Below are 19,011 nucleotides of genomic sequence, written 5' to 3' on the forward strand. Positions count from 1 at the left end.
GTGAGACTCTTATTTCTAGTTAACCACCAGAATGCCGAAATGACCTAAGTGGTAGAGTGCTAGCGTTGAGTGAAAAAGCTCAGTGACACTGCCAAGGTGCCCTGAGTTCAAACCTCATGACCAACCCTCACCCCCCAAAACAAAACAAAACAAAACATCAAGCTGCTTGGTGTTAACCTTGACCTGTAATCCTCATGCCTCTGCCTCCTCCTGCCTAGCTGAGGTTTATAGCAGCGATTTACCATACGTAGCTTTAAAAAAAAAACTGGGATTTGAACTCAGTGCTTTACCCTTTCTAGACAGACAGTCTATTCCTTGACCTATGTCTCTAGACCCTGACTTATTTGTGAGAGGTTCCCACTAACCTTTGCTTGCATTGAACTGGGATCCTACCAACTCTACCTCTTGAGCAGAGATTGTAGGTGTGTGCCTCCATACATAGCTCACTTTCTCTTCTTATAAAATTAATCCTATTATGGAGACAACATAATAGGATGATGTCCTTATCCCTAATTATCTTCCAAAGATCCCTTCTCCAACATAAGACCAGGGCTGGGAATATGGCCTAGTGGCAAGAGTGCTTGCCTCGCATACATGAAGGCCTAGGTTTGATTCCCCAGCACCATATATATCGAAAATGGACAGATGTGGCACTGTGGCTCAAGTGGCAGAGTGCTAGCCTTGAGCAAAAAGAAGCCAGGGTCAGTGCTCAGGTCCTGAGTTCAAGGCCCAGGACTGGCAAAAAAAACAAACAAACAAAAAACTTTTCCAAAATAAAACCATTTTGAAGGTTAGGATGTCAACACATGAAATATTGTAAGGGCACAAATATTCATTTTATAATAGACTATATTTTTTGTTGTGTGTGGTTACCAAAGTCTCAATTCTATCATTGTCATGGATAACCACTGGTCTGACTGATTTTATAAATATCTGAAACCAGTGGAAAAAGAAATCTCCAATGGGTTTAAAACTGAAACTGTTAGGATAAAACATTACGAAATAGGAACTAATGGGGGATGGAATAGAGGAGATGATTTTTTTTCGAGGGGAGGAAGGTCAGGCATGGGGCTTGAACTCAGGGCCTGAGTACTGTCCTTTGCGTTCTACCACTTTGAGCCACAGAACTACTTCGGGTTTTCAGGTGGTTAATTGGAGAGAAGAGTCTCATAGACTTTCCTGCCTGGCTCACTTTGAACTATGGTCTTCAGTTCTCAGCTTCCTGAGTAGCTAGGATTATAGTTGTGAGCTACTGACACCCAGCTAGGAGATGATATTCTATTTGACATTCCTTTTGAATTTGTGGAAATACACAGTGTATTGTTTAGAAGACGTCAGTTTGAGATGGACAGCATGATTTTAATATACTTCCTGAAGGCTACTAGCATTCTCAAAGTCTAATATTCACAAGGCCTCTCTGTCTCTCTGTCTGTCTCTGTCTCTGTCTCTGTCTGTCTGTCTGTCTGTCTGTCTCTCTCTGTCTCTGAAAGAACTGAGGTTTTAACTCAGACCTTAGTGCTTCCTAGCCAGGTACTTTACTGCTTAAGCCACACCTCTAGTCCTTTTTACTCTGGCTATTATTTTCTTTTTGTGTCACTGTCCCTTAACTGTTTTGCTCAAGGCTAGAGCTTACCTCTTGAGCCACAGTTCCACTTCCAGCTTTTTGCTGGTTATTTGTAGATAAGAGTCTCATGGACTTTCTCACCTGGGCTGTCTTCAAATGGTGATCCTCAGAACTCAGCCTCCTTAGTAGGTAGGATTCCAGATATGAGCCACCAGCACCCCTATGTTCTGCTTATTTTAATGATAGGGTCTCACTTTTTGCCAGCTCACCTGTAATCCTTCTATTTATACATCTTATCACAGATAAGATGGCAAGTGTGTCCTACTACACCAAGTTTTTCTATTGAGATAGGGTCTTGTGAACTTTTTTGCTCCAGTTGGTCTGGAACTATAACATTCTTGATCCCAACCTCCTCTGTTGCTGGGATAACAAATGTGTACCATCCAGCCTAACTATTGTTTGATATGAGGTCTTAAACTTTTTGCCTCCTGATCTCTGCACCAGAAGAAGCCAGTGGCCCTAGGCTTCTTTTAAGCATTGTTTAGGTTATAATGTAAAACTTTTAAACTTTGTTATTGTGGAAGAGTTCTTTGTTACATGCCAAACTTTGAAAAAATTAAAGGGCTAGTCATTTAAATGTCACATCAAAATCAGGTAAGTGCATTTAATATGTTTTAAGTATAGATTGTAAGGCGCTGGGTGTTGAATTCAGTCTTTGTGTACATGCTAGGCAATTGCTACCACTGAACTTTATCCCCAGCAAAATTTTAAACTAAATCAGAATAGAGGATTTTTTTTTTTTTTGCCAGTCCTGGGGCTTGGACTCAGGGCCTGAGCATTGTCCCTGGCTTCTTTTTGCTTGGCTAGCACTCTGTTCCTTGATCCACAGTGCTACTTCTGGCCTTTTCTATATATGTGGTGCTGAGGAATCGAACCCAGGGCTTCATGTATATGAGGCAAGCACTCTTGCCACTAGGCCATATTCCAAGCTGCCTAGAGGAAATAATTTTTAACAGGTATGTGTATATTTTGCTTTTTCAAGTGGCACTAATTAATTGCAACAATTATTTTTCTACTGTTTTGAATAACTGAAAACTTACAGGAAACAGCAGTACAGTAGCATTTATGTGTCTTTGAGATTCACTAATCATTAATATTTCTGTCATAATACTTGTATTTCTTGCCCCTATAAATAGACCTTTACTTATTATTCCTTATGCTATTTGAAAGTTATTTTCAGCTCTCATGGCATTTCACCCAGAAGCACTTATATGTCTAAAGACATTTTTCTGTATAATTAGTATTACTGTTATTGAAGGACTAATGTTTACTAGATGTCTTACTCTGTTTGCTGTTTCTGTAACAGAAAGCCAGAGCCTGAGTAATTTACAAAGAAAAATAGATTCTGGAGGCTAGGAAGTCTTGAGAGCGAGAAAATCTAGTGCTATTCATCATTGCATAGAGGGAGCCATACAGGCCAGAGAGTGCAAGAGGGCAAGAGAGGACTCATCTTGCTTTGATAACAAACCGAGTCTCTCTGTAAAGTCCACTTTCGTTGCAATAATGACAATAGTTTTTTCATGAGAACAGACTCGTTCTCTTAGAGGTCCTGCCTTCTAGCACTAACTTCTTTTTTTTTTTTAATTGTAACTTTATTTATTTACCTTTTTTTTTTTTTTTTTGGCCAGTCCTGGGGCTTGGACTCAGGGCCTGAGCACTGTCCCTGGCTTCTTTTTTGCTCAAGGCTAGCACTCTGCCACTTGAGCCACAGCGCCACTTCTGGCCATTTTCTGTATATGTGGTGCTGGGGAATCGAACTCAGGGCCTCATGTATATGAGGCAGGCACTCTTGCCACTAGGCCATATCCCTAGCCCCAGCACTAACTTCTAATATACAAACTTTGAGGGTTACATTTAAATTGTACATAGTAGCCAGACACTGATGGCTCATACCTGTAATCTTAGCTGCTCAGGTTGCTAAGATCTGAGGATCACAATTCAAAGCTAGCCCCGTCAGGAAAGTTCGTGAGACTCCCATCTCCAATTAACTGCTAGAAAACTAGTGACTCAAAATGGCATAGTGCTAGCCTTGAGCAAAAGAACTCAGGAATAGCACCCTGGCCGTGAGTTCAAGTCTCATGACTGGCAAAACAAAAACACCCCCCAAAACAATCATACAGTTCAGATTTCACCAGTTCTCTTTTGCATTTTTCCTAATTGGTAATCATGTATTTTCTTTTTATCATATTTTTCATATTTAATGTCCTTTAGTCTGAAATTTACATTATTTTATTTTTTTTTCATGACATTGACATTTTGAGAGTCTAGGTTAGTTGTTTATCTATAGTCCAGATCTGTTTTTCCATGAGTAGGTTCAGGTGAAACATTATTGGCCAGTAGTAGTGTAGAGTTACTGATGTGTCCTCATTGGATCATATCTGGAGGCACATGATCATGCCAACTTTAATCAGTTGGTTTTCTTTCTACTGCATCACTTTCTACAAAGATGAATTTTTTGTAATTAATAAATGCTTTATGTTAACATTAAGAAGTAATACGCAATATGTATAATAAAATCTATTGTGTGTTTATTCTGAAAACTGGTAAAAAGTTGACTTTGGGGCTTATTTGGAAATACAGTGTACATAAAATGTGGGATATGTAAATGGAGTGAGAATGGATATGCAGAAGTTTTGCTGCTAAAATGGCAACATTTGGTTAGGGTGACAGTTGGATTTGAGTTTTAGAAAGATAATTTTAGCAGTAATCATTTGTGAGATTATTGTATTCAAGGTAAAGATTATGAAAGGCTGATTGCAGCATAGTGTTATTAGCAGGAAAAGGAGGAAGTCTTAAGAAATATTTATAAGGTGAAAGCGGACAGAATCTACTGACTGGTTAAATGTTCATTGTGGGATTTTCTTGGTGATACAGTGTTTAATAAAAATGCCAGACTTTTGTTGACTACATTTTGCTAAGTATAAGTTTTAAAGCATTAGATTCTATAAATGTGTTATTATGATAGGGCATTTTAGTTTTTCTTACAGTTACCTTATTCTTTGTACTTATTCTGTTTCTTTGAGGACTATTTGACATTAACAATGTGGTTCTATTTAGGGAAGAGAATTCTTCTTCATTTGTTCTACTCAAAAGTATACTTGGAGCTGTTAAGCCTTTGTGTAAAATCAAACAATTGGTTATAGTGTCTTAAAATTATTTGACCAGGTAGAATAAGAGTTTTTTCTTTTGTGCCAGTAACTTGGGCTTCCACTCAGAACCTTGTGAACTTGCTCAGTTCTGGTACTGAGACTTGAACTCAGGACTTTGTACTCTTACTCAGATTTTTGCATACTGCTGGTGCTCTACTAGTTGAGCGTCACCGCCAATCTGACATTTGTCTGTGTTAATTGGAAATGGGATTTATGAAGCTTTTCTGCCTAGCTGGCTTTGAAGCTCAGTCCTCTAAGTCTTAGCCTTTTGAGCAGCTAGGATTACCAGCATGAGCCACTGACTCCTAACCTAGAATAAGATTTTTGTTGCAAGTAATCTAATGTCACTTCTGCTAAGATTTTGATTCTATGATGAGTTTTTCTCAGACCATCCATTCTATTTCCTCAAAAAATAATTTTGTTTTGTTTGTGTTTTTCCTAAGATGTTCTCAGTGCAGCTGAGCCTTGGAGAGCAGACATGGGAATCCGAAGGGAGCAGCATAAAGAAGGCCCAACAAGCTGTTGCTAATAAAGCTTTGACTGAATCTAATCTTCCTAAACCGGTTCAGAAACCACCCAAAAGTAATGTTAATAATAACCCAGGTATGGCATTGACTTGTTACTTTCTTTTGTATAGTAAGGAATGTTTGTGTATGTTTCATATGTATAACAGGCCAGCCATGCAGCCATACATACTAACAATATGTACACATACAAGATAAGTGAATAAGCTGAAGGGGGTGAGAATGAAGCAGGTAATTGAAATTGTTAAAAATTTGCTTTAGTGGATCTTACAGAGTGCATTATTTAGTTTTTAAATGTTGGGAAAATACAAGTGGACACAAAGCATAAAAATGTGAGCCTTTTAAGCTACAGTAAAAGTGATCAATATTCTTTTTTTTTTTTTTTTTTTTTTTGTTGGTCCTGGGGTTTGAACACAGGGTCTGGGTGCTGTTTCTGAGTTTCTTTTGCTCAAGGCTAGTGCTTTCCCACTTGAACCACAGCTCTATTTTTGGCTTTTTAGTAGTTTATTAAAGATGAGTCTTGCAGACTTTCCTGTCCAGGCCAACTTTGAACTGCAATCCATAGATCTCTGCTTCTGAGTAGCTAGGATTACAGGTGTGAGCCATTGACTCCTGGATCATTATTTGATTTTATTACAAAATTATAAAGTTAGCCTCTAGGCATTTTATTAAATATTTCTTTTGTTGGTATAAAGTTTTTGAAATGGTTGATATTCAGTTTTGAACATTGGTGAGTTGCTTACTTTTACATATCTATTTCTTTCCTGTGAAGGTCTTTATAGTTTTATATATAAATGCATAATTTTGTAGTAAACATTAAGTGCCAAATGAATAATAAGAGCTGTCAAAATAATAGGTAATGATAAACATTGACTGAAGTAAGATATAGGCTTTGAATTAATAGTAGCCATGTATATAGATAGTAGAGGAAAGAGTATTCCAGATTAAGGGAATACTATGATGAAAAAAGGCACTGGAATGGGAAACTCAACAGTGGATTTGGTTAAAAAAAGGCATAGATGGTTTTTAACTACAACAGGCAAGTGACTAAGTTGGAAATAAGACTAGATACTTAAGAGGGAGAGTACATTATGATGGTCTTGAATACTGAATGCATAAGGTTGTTTATATTTTCCCTCTGTAGTTTGGGACAGTTAATATTTATGAGCAAGTGGACAGTGGGCTTAAAAGAACATTTTAGGATGTTCAGTTGACACTTGAATGGAAGGCAGAAGATAATTAAAAACAAGATGATCAGCTAGGAAATCACTGCCATAGTTTGTGAGTGAAAAAAAGGAAACTCTCATGTATTGAGTACTATGTTCTCCCCACCCTGCAATGGGTTGGGAGTGAGGTCTCCAAGGCTGGTAATGTACGGTAGCAGCAGGTATGGCCTCGGCTCTGGGTCAGGCCTTCTAGTAGAAGATCACAGAGGAAATAACCTAGCAAGAGACAGAGCAAGGAGAGGCCAAAAGGCCACAGGAGATGTGTTTTCCCTATTGAATATTGTAAGCTAACATAAGAAAACAATTATTTTGGGTACTTAAAAAAAGTATATTGTATACAGGCAAGGGCAACATATTATAGTTGTGCGACTGATGAAGTTTTGCATCAGTGCTTCAGAAGTCTCCCTTATGCCCTTTTTGGGTGGTTTAATAACTCCGAAAGAAACCACTCTTTTGATTTATTTTATAAATGTGTTTTATTATGACATTTTATCTACATACCTCATATTCACCGCACTTCATTTGGTCCACATTTTATTTTATTTCTATATAGTATTTCCCCACATGAGTTATAACTTACTTATGATAAATTCCCTTTCATTCATTCCACTCTTGATAGCTACTCAGATTTTTCCAGTTTGGAATTATTTAAAATAATACTGCTATGAGCATTCTTGTACACATTTCCGTTGGAATGTACCTGCAAGTGGATACTTTTTGTCATAGGTTATGCATCTGTTTTGTACTTATACATATCACACACTGTCAATTTATTTTCCAGCAGTATATAAGAATTCTGTACATTCTTGTTAACAGGAGGTATTTTCAGCTCTCCCAATTTTAGCTATTATTCTGAGGAAGTGGAAGTGTGGCTTAAGTGATAGAGCACTAGCTTGAGCTAAAAAGCTAAGGGAGAATGCTCTGGGCCTGAGTTCAAGCCTTAGTACTGGTACACAGATAAGAAAAGTTCATTGTCTTTTAAAATTTATTTTCTTTTTTTTTAATTGACATGAGATTTTTTTTACATATATTGGAATTATAACCTTGTTATGTATGTGTATTACAGAGTCTTTTCATACTTCCAATAGCAGTTTTTGGTGAAGAGAAATTCTTTATTCTAATAAATATGAATACTCTCTTGGCCAGTGGTCTTTTTTGTATACTATTTCAGAAATCTTGTCTCATACAAGATTTTGGAGATAACCACATTATTTTTGCAAGCTTTATTATTTTATTTTTCTAATTGAGGAAATCAAGTGTTATGTGTGATATCAGAATTTGCAATTTTTCTTCTTTTTAAATGTATGGATATGCGGTTAACCTGGTATTATTTATTGAAGAGACAATCCATTTACCTTGGTACTGAGAGAGCCACATTTGCTGTAAAGCAGACTCAGTATCTAGGAGTCTGTGCTCTAGGAGAGATGTAGTCCTGATTCTGCAGTGCATAGATGGCTGTTAGTTGTAGCCCATGCACAGCATGTTTGGTCTGCTTGTTAGTATTATATCATAGCCTATTTTGCATTCTCATTCCTATAATTTTTAAACCTTGGCATTAATTTCTGATGTAAGTAAAATTTGTAGAGATAGTACATAAACCTCCAATGTATTATTTCCTAAGATACTGCATTGTTAGCATTTCTAGAGGTTTATGGATGTGACGTTCCATTAGTCTTTAGTACTTCGTCAAATATTTCTTAAGTGCACTGACATTCTCCCATCAGGAAGTTAATGTGATTGAAATTACCATTTACTACTCAGACTCTATTCAAATTTTACTGATTGTCCCAGAAATATCATTTGTAGATCTAAGATCCAATCAAGCTCATGTGGTTAGTGTGCTTACCATTTTTCTTCATTCCACTTCAGCCTGTAGTAGTTGTTCACTCTTACCTTTCATCACCCTGACATTTGTGAAAAGTACAAGAGCCACAGCTGTTTTTGAACCAGACAAGTCTTAGTGTTTTGTTCTGGCAGGCATGAACTTATGGGTTGAAGCAATCCTCCCTGAGGGAGCTAGGACTACAGGCATGCATTAATGCACTTGGCTTATCATTAATTATTTTGGCTAAAAGTATTCCAGCTTTCACCTCTTTTGAGCTGACTCCTCTGTCTTGTTATTTCCTCATCATTCCTTGGTTCTTTCTTTCTGGAATAGTAAGGTGTTCCTAGGTCATCTTGTATTTTCCTTGTCTCAGCCCCATAGTGGCCTCTCCTTGGCAGCCTGGTCAGTCAGTTCATCAGTTCATTCTTTAGCAAGTATTTATTGTGTGACTGTTGTGTTCATGGGCTTTCTAATTTCCTACAAATGGTCCTTGAAAACCAGTGTGACATTTCTTTCACTTGTCATTTGTGGAAACCCAAAATAGTTTTGTATGATTATACATTTAATTATTTAGCCTTCTAAATGTAGAAATTTCCTTTATTATATCTTAAGAACCATGTCAGAATCGCATATCATTCCCACAAATACATAAGACTTTTATGTGTCAATTAACAATTATTAGAACCAATGAAAATTGATGTGTTTACAGCGTCAACTCTATAGTTTATGACACTGGAGGACCTTGGGTGATAAATTTTCTTTTTGCTCCTGATCTGACCTCTCATATGCTGAAATTGAGAGTGCTAGCCTTCCCTGGAGCTTCAAGTGGTTCTGTGGAAGAATTCCTGGGAGGTAATGGAGTGGTGCACATGGTGGTGATAGACATTTTTGTATGATGGAAATGGAGAGATGTTGTTATGAGAGATGAAGCCTTTTCATCATTGTTTGTGCTTTCATCTCTTCTACTTCTTCTTATATTATTGCCAAGGAATATGCTGTAGTTTTGCTTTCCAGCGAGGAATTTTATGTGATTTAAAATAATATGAATACAGTAGTTTCATTGGTTTAAACTTGAGATCATGATATGGGTGGCAGGTACAATATGTTCAGATTTACCACACTGTTGATTTTATTTTGCATTTATTCACACAAGTGAATGCCAGACACATTAGATTCTTAGTTACTGCCTTACTTTAGTAATGATGGCTTTCAAACTTTTTTTTCCACTTGATATGCTATTTGAATGCTTATTGCAAAATAGAATTGAAAGTGGTATAAATTTTGCTGGCTTTAGTGGCACATAACTTAGTGGCCCATAACTCAGCATTCAGCAGGCTAAGTTCTGTGCTAGCAGGGTTTACAAAATGAGTTTGAAGCCAGTGTGAGCTTTGTAGCAAGACCATGTATCTAAATAAGTAAGTGAAAGAATGAATGCATGAATTCAGGAGAGAGCTAGAGAAGGAAGGCAAGGAAAGAAGAAAGAAAGGAAGGATTGCTTGAGCCAGAAGTTTGAGGCTACCCTGGGCAACCTAGAGAAACTCAACTCAAAGTGACACAGATCTTGGATTATGATGAAGGTGTTAATAATTAAACTGAAATCCGTACGAAATTTAAAATGTAAACTTTTTTTAGTGCAGATTTTAAAAATTATTTATTGTCAAAGTAATGTACAGAGGGGTTATAGTTTCATCCGTAAGGCAGTGAGTACATTTCTTATCAAACTTGTTAAGTCCTCCCTCGTTTTTCTCACCACTTCTCCCCTTCCCAGTTCCCTCTCCACCCCCCTAAGTGTAAACATTTAAGGAAATAGTCTACTATTCCACATTAAAGTCTTTGGAAAATAGACAGTTTCTAATTAAGTTAGACATAAACCTACTTTATGACTCAGAACTTCCTCTGCCAAGTCAGTGTCCATGAGAACTGAACATATATATCAACTAACAGACTTATTCAGAAGTCTTATACTTAATAGCCCCAAACTGGAAATATATCAAATGCTCTATCATTAGTAGAATAAACTTTGGTATTTTCATTTAGTGGAATACTACTCAGGGATTAAAAAGAACTTAGAGTACTGATATGTGTAAAACAAAATTATTGAGTGGAACTAGCAAAACAGAAAACCATACTTATTTAGAGAAGAAGTATGAGCTAGCAAATCCAGAATGACAAAAATCAGAGTGAGTCACCTGAGGAAGCAGATGTTGATTGAATAGGAGCTGAAGGAACTTTCTGGAGAATGGAAAGGTTCTTGATCTGAATGGTGGTTGGATCTTTTCATGTAAGCCTAATGCTTCTTGTTTGTATATTTTATCCCTCTGTAAAATACTGTAAGAATGAGAGGAAAAAAGGGAGAGAAAGGAAAGAAGAAAAGAGAAACCCTTCATGCCTGCCTTTCTCTTCCTTTACCATAGTACATGTTGTAAATTAGGGATTTGGATTAATTGAATTTACTGTTCAATCTGTTAATCTTCTTTTTCTGTTGTTTCTTAACCTTAGTTTCATTTCTTTTCTTAAACTCTTTAGTGATTTTGTATTACATTTTTAGAAATGAGACATTAGTTTCTTGATTCTTTTTTTTTTTTTTTTTTGCCATTCCTGGGGCTTGGACTCAAGGCCTAAGCACTGTACCCTGGCTTCTTTTTGCTCAAGGCTAGCACTCTAGCTCTTGAGCCACAATGCCACTTCTAGCCTTTTCTATATATGTGGTGCTGAGGAATTGAACCCAGGGCTTCATGTATGCGAGGCAAGCACTCTACCACTAGGCCATATGCCCCAGCCCCATGTTTCTTGATTCTTGATGGGTTGCTTATGACTTAAATGCTAAGTGTGCATTTGTGTAAGGCTCTGCCAGCTCTGATTTTTCTGTTGCAGTAAGTAGGCCCTACTTTGTACGTAATGAATGTGGAGTCTAGAACATAAGTTTGAGAAGGCATAATTTTGTTGAAATAGAATAGCTCACACCTGTAAATCCTACCTATTCAGGAGGCTGAGATCTGAGGATTAAGGTTCAAAACCAGCCAGGTAGGAAAGTCTCTTATCTCCAGTCAAGAACCAAAATTCTGAAAGTGGAGCTGTGGCTTAAGTGGCAGAGCACCAGCTTTCAGCAAAAACGCTAAGGGATTGTGTATAGGCCCTGAATTTAAGCCCTAGTACTGACACAGCCTCTACCCCCTCAAAAACTTCCAACTAAAAATGAAATTGTATAAAATTTATATTAAATTTTACTTAATTGTAAGAGTTTCATCTTCAGTATGATTTATAAGAATAGCATTGAAGCAGATAGCCAGCATCCAGTCTGGATTATAACTATCAATCTGTAATTTAAAACAAAACAAGAGGCTGGGAATGTGGCTTAGTGGTAGGGTGCCCAGCATGTATGAAGCCCTGGGTCCAGTCCCTCAGCACCACAGAAACAGGAAAAGCCAGAAGTGGCGCTGTGGCTTAAGTGCGAACTTGGAGCAAAAGAAGCTCAGGGACAGTGCTCAGGCCCTGAGTTCAAGCCCCAGGACTGGCAATATATACATACAGACTCACACACACATACATACATAATACATACATACACATACATTCATATATACATGCATATATACATGCATACACACATACATATATGCATGATACATAGTACACATATATATTTATATATGTATATTTTTTGGAGAAACAGTTGAATCCAAGACTATATACATAATACTGATAAAGGGAGGAAAACATACACACACTTATCTTTTTTTTTTTTTTGCCAGTCCTGGGCCTTGGACTCAGGGCCTGAGCACTGTCCCTGGCTTCTTCCCGCTCAAGGCTAGCACTCTGCCACTTGAGCCACAGCGCCGCTTCTGGCCGTTTTCTGTATATATGGTGCTGGGGAATCGAACCTAGGGCCTCGTGTATCCGAGGCAGGCACTCTTGCCACTAGGCCATATCCCCAGCCCCAACACACACACTTATCTTAACCTGTCCTGACAAAAACTATACTCAGAGCAAGCAGATAAGGAAGGAAAAGTAATTCATCTGTTCGCTAGAACTCTAGCTTGTATGTACAGAGGGAATGACCCCCGAAATCACCAGTTCACTACTCCTGATAAACTAATAGATATTAAGAGAAAAGAGCATTATTAGCAGAATGCAAAAACCATTAGCCAGGTATTGGGGGGGGGGGGGCTTCATAATGGATGAACCAGGCCCAAAATACCAAAATCTATTGATCAACAAATCACAGAGTAAGAGAGCACAAGAAATTAAGTGTCTTCTGAAGTGATAAAATAAGAAGCAGACAAAACTACTTATAAGACATTCAGACCAAAAACATCAATCCTAAACATATATTACCTCTAGCTTACCCATTTACAGGAAGATAGGGGGCAAATAAGATGTCTAAAACTATAGTTATGTAATCAACAAAACGAAAATGTAGAAAATTATGCACCAGTAAACAACCTGGTTTCCTCAACAAAAAATCTGTATGGAAAAAATTAACATGGAGGATTCTGTATCTTAAAAGACAGCAAAGACATAGATCAAATACAATAAGTGGGTCCTGTTCCAATCTTGATTAAAATAAACCAACTATGAAAAAGACAATAAGGGAAACCAGAACTCTGGATATTTTTAACACTAAAGAACTATTGTTTGGCTTGCCTGATAATGATCTTGTGGTTGGTTTTTAAAGAGATCTTATCTGAACATAATATTTGTGATAAAGTAATATATCTGAGATTTGCTTCAAACGTTCCATGGTTGGGCATGATGGCTCACAGTTGTAATACTAACACTCAAGGCTAAGGCAGAAAGATTTCAAATTGCATGTAGCCTGGACTATATAGAGAATTTCAGGCCAGCCTGGAATTTATAACAAGACTCTCTCTCAAACCTCCCCTCCCAGAAAAATCTATATTTCAGTAAGGAGACAGATTGGCAGCTATGTGTTGGCAATTGTTGAAATTAGTAAGAGGTACGGGAGATGTTCTCTTTAATTCTGTAGAAGTTTTAATATACAATATTGTATCGTCCTTCTATTGAGTTAAATCCCAAACATTCCACCCCCCCATCCCCTGCCTTTCTTTTTATGCCAGTCCTGGGGCTTGGTTGCTATCCTTGGCATTTTAGCTCTAGGCTAGTTAGTACTCTACCACTTGAGCCACAGCTCCACTTGTAACGTGTATGTGCGTGCGTGCGTGGGTGTATAGTTAATTTAGACTTTAACTGTCTAGGCTGGCTTTGATCCTCAGATCTTAGCTTCCTCAATAGCCTGGGTTAAAGAGAAAATACATCATGAATTCACATTGATGTTTTCAATTAAAATCCAAGACTACACTGTTTTACTTAATGTATTTGATTTTATATTTCCATTTCTCATGCTACTTTCTAACATAAACAATTTTTAATCTATTTTATAAACTTATGTAATAATTTTATAATGCTACCAATATTACTAACATAATTATTGAAAATAGTTTATAATTTCTTTGCAAGCTGCTTTAGGCCATATGTTACTTTCTTTTCAAGTCATTTGAAAAGTCTGTACTGTTTGTACAATTAGGGCCACTAGTTTGATTTACTGTTAGCTTAACTATATTGTTTTATTTTTAGAGATTTTTATTGTCTCCAGTTTGATTTAATTTTGTTAAATGAACGCACATTACTAGTTAAAAATCATGTTACTGACAATGTGATTATTGAAAACAGTTTGAGACTTTTTTTGTTAGTCTTTTTCTGTTAGGGTAAATCTCATTGTGAGTATTTTATATTGTTTAACGTCATATAAAAATTCTATTTAAGTTACCAACGGAGAGCCTAGATGCTGTTCTTTAGCTTCTTTACTCACTTCTTTACTCACTTGAATCACAGCTCTTCTTCCAGTTTTTTGGTGATTAATGGGAGATAAGAGTCTCATGGTCTTTCTTGTCCAGTCTGGCTTTGAACTTTTAGGACTTTCAGTTTTAGGGATCCTCTTTCCCCCAAGATTTTAATGGAAATTCTTGTACAATAATATAAAAATTTCGAAATCTGGGAAAGTCCATTCAGAGAAATGTAGTAGTTTGCATTTGTCCTCTTCTCCATGTACTCTCTATATGTGCTCCCCTTTTTAGTTTGTTTTTTATTCTTTACAAAGCAAACATATATATTTCTGCTTTCACTTTCTTAGATAAAAAATACTGTAAATACACTATTTGATGCTTTGTTGATTTTCATTTAGTAGTATATCTTGTTCTTCATGGTATCACCTCCAAGGACATTGTTATGTTAAAAAAGAAAAGAAAAGAAAAAGGAGCCACCTGATCCTAGATCAGTGTGAAAAGAGGCTCCAGGGGCTCATGTCTGTAATCCTAGCTACTAAGGAAGCCTAGATTGGAAAATTTCAATTAGAAGCTTGGTCAGGAAAGACCGGTGAGAGTCTTATCCTAAACTACCAAAAAGTGGGAAGTAGAGCTGTGGCTCTAGCGGTAAAGTGCTAGACTTGAGCGAAAAAAGATTAGGAACAACTCTCAGGTCCTGAGTTCAAGTGAAGTGTGTATTGTTCATAAGTGGTACCATAGGATAGTTCTTAGGTTGTTTCCAGTATGAACTGATAACACTGTTTTTATGTACCTTTTTGTGTTGTGTGGGAAAGATAACACTTCAGTTTCTGGAGTATCACATTCAACATCACTTATATTTACTCTGTCTTACTGGTTATTAAATAAAACTCAATAAAAGTTTTCCTAAGTTGAAGAATTACTTACAGCCTTGTATTCATTGCCAGTGCTTAATTGCTTAAATGCTGAAGTGTAAAGTATTCACAAGTGATATTCTTAGTGATTACCATGTGAGCTTTCTGGGGTAAGTAATGTAAAAGTTCAGTACTTTTAAAGTAGTGCCTAGAACAGCGTAATAATTTTGTGTTTACTTTGTTTTGAAGAGTATGACTACAGCTGAGGATTTGTTTACTAGTTTACCAAGAATGTTGCAAAAGTATTCAAGGGATTTCATTAAAACTGATTTTTCTAATGGTTTCACTATATATAATATATTAGAAAACCAGGCAAGAGAGGTCATCTTCTCTCATCGTCTTTCATGATAATAAAATGTAGTAAGAGTATAGTTTGTGTGATTTGCTGTGGAAATATTTCACTTGTGTGCCTTTGATATTTCTTTAAACAGGTAGTATTACACCAACTGTGGAACTGAATGGGCTTGCTATGAAAAGGGGAGAGCCTGCCATCTACAGGCCATTAGATCCAAAGCCATACCCAAATTATAGAGCTAATTACAACTTTCGGGGCATGTACAATCAGAGGTTTGTATGTCTTCTTTGGTTTTGTTCTTATTATTTTACACATATTGTAAAGTTTTCAAAATTCGCAGAGTATTTTCATTGTAAACCCATCTCTCCTTGCACATTTTGTATGCTATTTGGATAACAAAATCACTAGTTTTTATGGATTAATGAGAGCCCTGTGTTTGTTGAAGGGAGGGCAAGTCTTAGTCAGCCCAGAATTCTATAGTTCTGACTTTACAATTGACTTTCTCATTCCTTTTAAACAGAGCTCAGTGTTTTTCTTGATTTTTCTGAATATAGTAATGAGCTTGAGTGTTTATTGTTTCTAAGAAATACATTATTGGGAGAAATAATTTATGTGTTTTTATGCATTGAATGACTTTATGATAGTTACAAGTGTAACATAGTCAAAATTTAGGCCTCTCCCTCAATCATATGATTTACATAATACTCATTTGTAGAAGCTGTGGAAAATACAGAAAAGTAAAGAAATACATAACTTACACTTGTTACCTTTAGTACTTTGATGTACTTTTTCTTTGCATGTAAATATATTTAACCAAATTCAAGTTGTTCTTTAATATACGGTTTCTATCGTAGTTTATTAAGATATAATGTCTGTACACTAAAATACAAATCTTAAGTGTATGTCTTTGTGTGTTATATGTGTTTATTTTAATGGATTTTTTTTTGGTCAGTTTTGGGGCTTGAACTCAGCCTGGGCCCTGTCCCTGAGGTTCTTTGTGCTCAAGACTACCAATTGTGCTCTACCACTTGAGCCACAGCACCATTTGTAGCTTTTTTTTGAGTAGTTTATTGGAGATGAGAGTCTCAGGGACTTTTCTGCCTGAGCTGTCTTTGAACTTGGATCCCTCAGTTCTCAGCTTCCTGAGTAGCTACGATTATAGACTTGAGCTACCAGTGCCTGGCTTTAATGGCTTTCTTTTTGTTTTATCCATGCGTACTCTTTTTTTTTTTCCATGCCTACTCTTATGTGATCACTGCACAGATCCAACTACTGAACATTCCGATCCCCTCAGACCTCCCAGAAGTACCACTGTTCTAGCAACATAGATTAGTTTTGCATATTGAACTTCATAGAAATTGACTCAGAGCACTTACTATGTCTAGCTTTTCTTTTTTCTTTTTTTGGTGATGGTTCTGGGATTTAAACTCAGGACCTTGTACTTGCTAAGCTGTCTAGTTTTCTTGTTTTATTTGTTGTTTTGAAATTTCTGTTACTCATATCTAGATTTTGTCCTTTTTGTTGCTGAATTAGTATTTTGCATGGATACATTTTAATGTATTTATTCTATCTATGTATATAGTGCCCTCTCTTCATGTAGTGTAGTAACCCTTTTTTATGTCTTTAATCTTTATGAAGTATTTTAGTGGGCAATAAAATGCTTCATATAGTCAAGGTATATTTCATAACTATATGCCTAGTTTTGATCATTTAGTTGCTATTCTAAATAATACAGTAGTAACAGTCTTTTTTATTAGCATAAATTATACAAAAGAGTTTTGTGCCAATCCTACATATATGAATAGGCTATACATTGACTTTATTTACTCCTTTTATATTAGTTTTTTTAAGTCTTTTTTTCCTTTCCTTTCTTTATAAAGGTGTTTTTAGTGGATTTCCTTATGTTGTTTTCCTCTGTGTGTGTGTGTGTGTTACTTCTGTAATATTCACCTTTCTCCCCAGCACTCTTTCCTTTCCCTCCTGTAACAGTGTATATACAAATCTTTGTTCTTATCACTTCATTTCCTGAAGGTAAATTATTATAAATGGAGTATTAAAGTGAAAAAGAACAATGTAATGTCCAACTACATTCAAGTTTGTTCTAGTATCATATGGTATGTGAGAATGCTGTTTCTATACTAACAAATCTAAGTGAAAAAAAATGGTTTCATAGTTAAAAAGTATAATAGGCAATGTTATTTACTAGTGAAGCAGAAGTTTCTTTAAATGTTTACTACCTTACCCTTTTGCCTATTTTAATTTTCTTTTTATAAAATTGCTTGATACATCGTCAAATATTTGTCTGTTAAAGATATTCAGTCTGTTTTATTTGTTGTAATTTTCTTGCTTTAAAAAATTGGGAAGCTGGGTGCTAGTGGCACACACTTGTAATCCTAGGTACTCTGGAGGCTGAGATCTGAGGATCAAGGTTTGAAGCCAGGCCAGAATGAGACTCTTTATCTCCAGTTAACCACCAGAAAACAGGAAGTGGCAGTGTGGCTCAAGTGGTAGAGTGCTAGCCTTGAGTTGCAGAGTTCAGGGACAGTGCCCAAGCCCAGAATTTAAGCCCCATATGGACCCCCCCCAAAAAAAATTTGAGGACAGGCATGGTATCTCACTCTTGTAATTCTGGCTGCTTTGGAGGTAGAGATAGAATGATCACACAAAAAAAGTTAGCAAGGCCCTGCCTCAAAATTTGAGCTATGTGTAATGCCCAGACTCACATTCTCAGCTACTGGAGATAGGGTCATCACAGATGGAGAAAAATCCAGGACAAAGTATGAGACCCTATATAAAAACCAAACTAAAGCAAAAAGGTCTGAGGCATGGCTCAAGTGGTAGAGTGCTTGTCAGCAAGCATGAGTTTAATCCCCAGTGTTGCCAAAAAGGAAATACAAAACAAAATGTAAAACCATATTCATTAAGACAGTCCTATTGAAGTTGTAAGTAGTTTCTTTGTGTGTTCTTGCTCAGGACCACTAAGAAAAAGTTATATAATATCTTAATTTTCTTCCTCTTTTTGTTCTGCCTGTGAAAGAATTAAAGGAATGCCTGTCTCCACCTCTCCTCTGATTGCCCTGGATTGTCCTTAAGTGCATCTTCTCTTAGTGGCAGTATCCCTTTGTCAAGTAGGTGTTGAAATTTGCAGTTGCTGCTGTCTTGCCTTGGCTTAAGTTTCTCTTGGCTTTCCTGTGCATCACCCCATTCATTTCTTTCTTTTCTTTCTTTCTTTTTTTTTTTTACATTCTTGAGACCTATATTTGAATATTTTTGTAATATTTTATTATCTTTAATTAGATGTACAAAGGGAAATCCAGTTAACAAACAATTCATAAATATGATACATGTTGATCAGCATTACACTCTTCAAAATTCTTTTTTTTTTTGGCCAGTCCTGGGCCTTGGACTCAGGGCCGCCTTGGACTCAGGGCCTGAGCACTGTCCCTGGCTTCTTCCCGCTCAAGGCTAGCACTCTGCCACTTGAGCCATAGCGCCGCTTCTGGCCGTTTTCTGTATATGTGGTGCTGGGGAATCGAACCTAGGGCCTCGTGTATCCGAGGCAGGCACTCTTGCCACTAGGCTATATCCCCAGCCCTCAAAATTCTTATCTCCCTCAATTCACCCCTTCTCATACTTTTCTTAATCCTGTGCTA

At 36.7% G+C, this 19,011-nt stretch overlaps 1 protein-coding gene and 1 long non-coding RNA gene across 10 annotated transcripts in view; one reads left to right on the plus strand and one right to left on the minus strand.

The window, feature by feature from the left end:
• Stau2 (staufen double-stranded RNA binding protein 2) overlaps positions 1-19,011 on the plus strand; it is a 262,522-nt gene that overhangs the window by 39,187 nt on the left and 204,324 nt on the right. For all 9 annotated transcript variants that reach the window (XM_048358488.1, XM_048358487.1, XM_048358484.1 and 6 more), the window contains 2 exons: positions 5,217-5,376; positions 15,495-15,630. In XM_048358488.1, coding sequence (XP_048214445.1) covers positions 5,217-5,376; positions 15,495-15,630 — 296 coding nt within the window. The remainder of the gene's footprint in view (positions 1-5,216; positions 5,377-15,494; positions 15,631-19,011) is intronic.
• Positions 7,531-9,856, minus strand: LOC125360515. Its single transcript, XR_007212770.1, has 2 exons — positions 8,909-9,856; positions 7,531-8,859 (listed from the first exon to the last, which is right to left on the minus strand). It is a non-coding gene; the product is annotated as an uncharacterized LOC125360515 (long non-coding RNA).

Source organism: Perognathus longimembris, chromosome 12 (assembly GCF_023159225.1).
Source record: "Perognathus longimembris pacificus isolate PPM17 chromosome 12, ASM2315922v1, whole genome shotgun sequence".
Lineage (NCBI taxonomy): Eukaryota > Metazoa > Chordata > Mammalia > Rodentia > Heteromyidae > Perognathus > Perognathus longimembris.